Source organism: Aegilops tauschii, chromosome 7 (genome assembly GCF_002575655.3).
Source record: "Aegilops tauschii subsp. strangulata cultivar AL8/78 chromosome 7, Aet v6.0, whole genome shotgun sequence".
Classification (NCBI taxonomy): domain Eukaryota; kingdom Viridiplantae; phylum Streptophyta; class Magnoliopsida; order Poales; family Poaceae; genus Aegilops; species Aegilops tauschii.
In genome coordinates, this window is record NC_053041.3 from 556,640,169 (window position 1) to 556,646,253 (window position 6,085).

General features: G+C 46.1%; 1 protein-coding gene across 1 annotated transcript; it reads left to right on the plus strand.

Annotated features, from left to right (window-relative positions):
• Nucleotides 1-1,826: 1,826 nt before the first annotated feature.
• On the plus strand, nt 1,827-5,294 carry LOC109756346 (protein FAR1-RELATED SEQUENCE 5). The gene is made up of 3 exons (XM_020315199.4): nt 1,827-2,036; nt 2,391-4,593; nt 4,692-5,294. The coding sequence occupies exon 2, from the start codon at nt 2,400-2,402 to the stop codon at nt 3,522-3,524; it is 1,125 nt and encodes a 374-aa protein (XP_020170788.1). The 5' UTR covers nt 1,827-2,036; nt 2,391-2,399; the 3' UTR covers nt 3,525-4,593; nt 4,692-5,294.
• Nucleotides 5,295-6,085: the final 791 nt, after the last annotated feature.

Sequence of the window (6,085 nt, forward strand, 5' to 3'; positions counted from 1 at the left end):
TTTTCATATAAAAAACTTTTTCATCCGAGTTCGTATGCAAAAGTTATGCCCATTTTAAGAAATTCCAGAGAGATTTTGCAAATAAAGTCGAAATTCATATTTGTTAATTTTTCCAACAACTAGACCACATATAACATGAGAAACTTATTTTATTTTTATTTTTTTGACATTTCCATCATTTTCTTTTGGTTTTTCTAAAACTGAAAAGGCGGTCCAGGGGGGGAGTTTGATGGGCCCTTTAGTACCGGTTGGTCTGGCCAACCGCGACTAAAGGACTAACCTTTAGTCCCGGTTGGTCTGGCCAACCGCGACTAAAGGCCTTCGGGCCAGCCTGAGGACCTTTAGTCCCGGTTGGCCAGGCCAACCGGGACTAAAGCCCCTCCCGTCCGCCAGCTGTCGACCGAGCGCGCTGGGCTCAGATAGTTGGTCGCGGGTCTCCTCCCGAACCGCGACTAAAGACCCATTTGGTCGCGGTTCGATTATTTTGGGGACTAATGGGGGCGTATGGAAGCCTCTTTTTCTACTAGTGGTAACACGCGGACAACCAAATTTGATATATTCAACTAATTTGTGCATCGGTCATCGTGGGCACATAGAGCATTAGCTCTTTACACATCAAAACCGACGCCTAAATAGGCACAAAAACTGTCGACAATACAAGTCAACTTTGCCATCTCCAGAGGCCTTGTGTTGCCAACTGCCCCTAAACTCCAGGAGAATACACGATCTCCATGTTTCCTGAATATGTATCATTCCGATTTCGAGTGCCAGATAAATGATCATATCATATACAAATGAGTACTACAACATCCATGACCTGGACGACCAGTTGAATACTCAAGTCAGTGGCCTCCTGTCAGTGAAAATGACACACATACAAACTGACAATTGTCGCAAAGGAAGACAGATCTAAGTAACTACATTGGCATTCGACTACTAAAAAGGTCAGAGGAAGTCCCCAGTCGGTGGGGTAACTGCGAAGCCATGACCCATACGCAAAAGACAAATGTAAAGTGTGCACCCATTCTCATAAGTAACTTCCAAAAAACACTAGCAAGATATCAGTAAACAATACTAGTAAGAACTAAAATTAATTTAACAGATAGGCAAGGACATGCATTTAGGACCTATGCTAATACTCCCTCTGTTCGGAAATACTTGACGCTGATTTAGTACAACTTTATACTAAATCAGAGTCTGCTATTTACGAACGGAGGTACTAATATATGCCAGGAGCCCAGGACAGGGCAAAGCTAGCATGATCTTAGAAAGCAAAATAAAATAAAATAAAATTGGAAGGGCATCGCAATTCCAAGGCTTAATTCTAAAGTTGGGCACGTGAAAGAACCATAGCAGTGATGCAGCTATGGAATCAAACAATCATGTAAACGGAATCAAACAACCATTTGAATTAGAGCTCTTTTACGGTACCCTGGTACTCCCAAACGACACCCAGGAGTACCATGCAGATCTGGCCGTCCGCACGGGGGGCAAGGAAGTCATTTCCCAAAGTGCAGTCCGCTTGGCAGTTTTGACTTTTGCACGCACAGTCAGTCGAAAGCCCAGCACGGTCGATATGTGAAGGAAAAAAAACACTCGATCTAAATCCATTTCAGTCGCGATAAGGCCGCGCAGCGCCGAGGTGCCGTCGTCGGACACCCCCGCTCGGGGCCGACGTGCGCCGGTCCACACCCCGAGCGCCGCCGTCCGACATCACCGCGCGCCACCGCCGTTCGCCGTCCGGAGATTGCGGCCGTCCGACATCCCCGAGCGCCGCCGTCCGACACCACCGCGCGCCACCGCCGTTCGCCGTCCAGCCGTCGGACCCCGAGCGCCGCCGTCCGACACCACCGCGCGCCACCGCCGTTCGCCGTCCAGATCGACGTTCTTCGACCCCGCCATCCGAGTCCTGCCTCGACGTTCTTCGACCCCGCTTCCCGAGTCCTGCCCTCACCATCCCTCCAGCGGTTCATGCTGCCGCCACCTACCGACGCGCCCGCACGCCGACAATCGCCCGCCGGATAATTAGAGAACAGGTTCGTCGCCCGTTTTTCTCCAGCCATATCTTGCAATCTGTATGGATACATGACCAATAAATTGATCTTTATCAGAGTATACAGTTATACAGTCACTCGTACTAGTTGAAATCGTGGATCACCTTCGATTTGCGTCAGATCAACTAGAATGTCATAAAGGGTGACACTGGTACAGCACAACCTATCCTTCAGATTTTGTATATAATGAATGTTGCAATGTATATAGAAGACAGGTTATAATTCCTCTAGAATTTGTGTTAGTTTTCTGTTTATCTGAAGAATCACCTAAATTCAGACAGTTTGTATGACATTGATAGAATAAATGCGCTAAGTATGATGCTTTAATAATGGCAGGTTTGGAGGATGGATGGTCATAGTGCTAGCTTGGAGGAGATAGAAGAATATCACATGATGGTTAGTCAGATGTTTGCAAGCGAGAACCAAGGTTACGAGCACTACAACAGATATGCAAGAGCAAAAGGTTTTAGTGTCAGATTGGATGACAAGGAGTACGTGAAGGGCACCAGAGAGGTGAAAGCAAGACGTTTCTGCTGCTCTAAAGAAGGGCACCGATTGGAGAAGTACTTTCAAGCGACTGACCAAAAAAGGGAGCCACGGGCGCTGACCCGTTGTGGTTGCAAAGCTATGCTTGAGATCCAACATGATGCAGGCAGGGGTCAGTGGTTTGTTAAGAAGTTTGTTGATGTCCATAACCACCCGCTAGCTGACCCGGACCAATCTGCTTTTCTACGGTCTCACCGTCGGATGAACGATGCTCACAAGGCTGATGCAGTGGAATACGGACTTGGTGGTCTCCGTACGTTCCAAATCATGAATGTGGCTGAGAAACAGCATGGTGGCTATCCTCATGTTGGGTATATTTCCCGAGACCTGTACAATTTCTTCGCCAGGTACAAGAAAAAAAGAATCTTAGGCAGGGATGCTGACTTTGTGCTGAACCATATGAGAGTACAGGAAGAACGAGATGGTGAGTTTTTCTTCAAATACACCACGGATGATGAAGGACATCTTCGAAATTTATTCTGGGCAGATTCACAGTCTCAGATTGATTATGAAGCATTCAGAGATGTAGTTGTGTTTGACAGCACTTATCGGGTCAACCGCTACAATCTCGCTTTTGTTGCATTTGTTGGACTGAACCATCATCGTAGTACTGTTGTTTTCGGGATTGGTGTTGTTTCAGATGAGACCCACAAGTCATACGAGTGGCTACTTCAGACCTTTGTAGAGGCGATGGGTAATAAGGAGCCCATATCTGTTATCACAGATGGAGACTCGGCAATGAGAAAAGCAATTAGGAAGATTTTGCCAAGGACAGACCATCGGCTATGCAGTTGGCACATTGAGCAGAACATGATACGCCACCTGCGTAATCGAATGCTTGATGACTTCAGAAAACTCATATACTGTCGAATGGGAGTTTACCAGTTTGAGAAATCATGGGCTGAGTTCAAGGCGAACTATTAGATCGAAGAGGAGAACGAATGGATGTCCAGAATGTACAAACTTAGGAAAAAGTGGGCCGCAGCTTATACCAAGGGAAGATATTTCTTGGGTATGCAGAGCAACCAGCGTAGTGAGAGTCTGAACTCTAGGCTCCACAATCATCTGGACCGGAAAATGTCGTTGGTTGATGTGGTGGAGCACACTGAGCACTGCATATCACGTATGCGGAGGAACGAGGCCGAGTTGGATGCAATATGTTCGCAGTCAGTTCCTTTCACTAGAATAGATGCTTGCCTGTTGGAGATAAATGCTGCTCGTATTTATACACCAAAATTTTTCAAGATGGTAAGAGATTGTATCCGGAGATCATGTGCATGGGTGATTCAAGAGCAAACAACAGTAAATGACTTGGTCAGGTATGAAGTTGTGTTAAAAGATGGAGCGGAAGGAGGGAGCAGACGTTTGTTCTCTGTAGAGTGTTCTTTTGATGGCTCGTTGATGAATGGTGCCTTCTGTCCTTGCCGTAAGATGGAGTGCGAAGCCATCCCTTGCGCGCACATTTTCGCTGTTCTGGTTTTCGTACGGGCAGCGACCATTCCTCCATGTTGTGTTAGCAAAAGGTGGACAATGGAAGCCAAGGCTGCATTCGTGTCAGTGAGAAATGCAAATACACATGTGTGGTCAAAAGAGATGAGTCGTTACCGTGAACTGAGAAACATAGCTAGTATTGCTCTATTCAAAGTATCAAAAAGCGGGGAGCGTTCGCAGGAGGTGAAAGATTATCTCCAAAGTATCATCGATGGGCCCATCGAGAATGATGATAACACCGAGGAGACAACATTTGGTCCTATACCCTCTCACTACTCTGCCGCAAGCCATGCTTCAGCGGATAGAGTCCTTGATCCAAAAATAGTCGACACAAAAGGTGCTCCATGCAAGAAGAGAATAAAGCCATTTCACGAGACGTTGAGGGAAACGAACGGGCGGAAGAAGAGAACTAGAAGATGCGGCCAATGTAAAAGTTCCGAACATGACAGGCGCAGATGTCCAGATTTAGGGAAATAAAATTGATAGAAGCACAGTACCAAATGTAAGTTGATGTTCATGGCCTATTTATGGATTTGGGTTTGAAGTATGTTTTTTTCTTTTTTATATATCATACAATATCATATTTTAACTTATATGCAGATGGTATACACGCCTGCACCGAAGTTATTTCAGCTGGCACAAGTGTTGTCACAGCAACCAACTGAGCCCCAAGAAGATCGAGAACTATGTTGCCAGTAGACATTTTTATGGACCTGTTAAATCTGTTGGCGTGACAGAGTTTATGAACGTTGTTTTTGTTTGCTTGCAGACTCTTATCACTTTGGTCGTGATACTTGACGACTATTGATTTTTTTTTTCATATTTGCTCGGTTTGTTTTGCTATGTATTGGCTCCAGCTTATTTAATGAATTGTAAGCACAAATTTGTGTTCAGTCTAAAAATCAGCTTTGTAGATCCGATTACGAGATATCCGACGATCTGTTTCGTAGATCTGATTTTTACGAGGAGGCGGCCATGTTGGTGGTCCTCGTATGTTTATACCTGAGATTTATTTGGGAGAGAATATAGAACAAATTTTATTTTGGCAGCGGGTGGGCATGCATGTCGTAGGCCCCGCTGCAAGATATGAAAGAATTTTGACTCCAAACGCACGTTGCGTCACGACCGGTCAGTATTTTTGGGGGTTTTCGCCGAAGAAATCCTAGAAAATGCATAGAATGTCAGATATCACCGAAACTTGGCATGCGTGCTTGCCATGATGACTCCAGTGTCTGGGAAAAATTTGGGTCAGGTTGATGGAGGCGGGCAAAAGTGCTTCTAGAATTGTCGTAGCTGCCCACCCGAACGGTCCCGGTTGAACATGGTGTACTTGTTGGCATGCACGAAACGAAACGTAATTTTGGCAGCGAGTGGGCATGCACGTCGTAGGCCCCGCTGCAAGATATGAACGAATTCTGACACCAAACGCACGTTGCGTCACGACCGGTCAGTATTTTTGGGGGTTTTCACCGGAGAAATCCTAGAAAATGCATAGATTGTCAGATATCACCGAAACTTGGCATGCGTGCTTGCCATGATGACTCCAGTGTGGGAAAAATTTGGGTCAGGTTGATGGATGTGGGAAAAAGTGCTTCTAGAATTGCCGTAGTTGCCCACCCGAACGGTCCCGGTTGAACATGGTGTACTTGTTGGCATGCACGAAACGAAACGTAATTTTGGCAGCGGGTGGGCATGCACGTCGTAGGCCCCGCTGCAAGATATGAACGAATTCTGACTCCAAACGCACGTTGCGTCACGACCGGTCAGTATTTTTGGGGGTTTTCACCGGAGAAATTCTAGAAAATGCATAGATTGTCAGATATCACCGAAACTTGGCATGCGTGCTTGCCATGATGACTCCAGTGTCTGGGAAAAATTTGGGTCAGGTTGATGGATGTGGGCAAAAGTGCTTCTAGAATTGCCGTAGCTGCCCACCCGAACGGTCCCGGTTGAACATGGTGTACTTGTTGGCATGCACGAAACGAAACGTAATT

What these genes read in the sequence shown, in the direction of transcription:
- LOC109756346 (XM_020315199.4), top strand. Translation starts at nt 2,400, where the DNA reads ATGGATGGTCATAGTGCTAGCTTGGAGGAGATAGAAGAATATCACATG.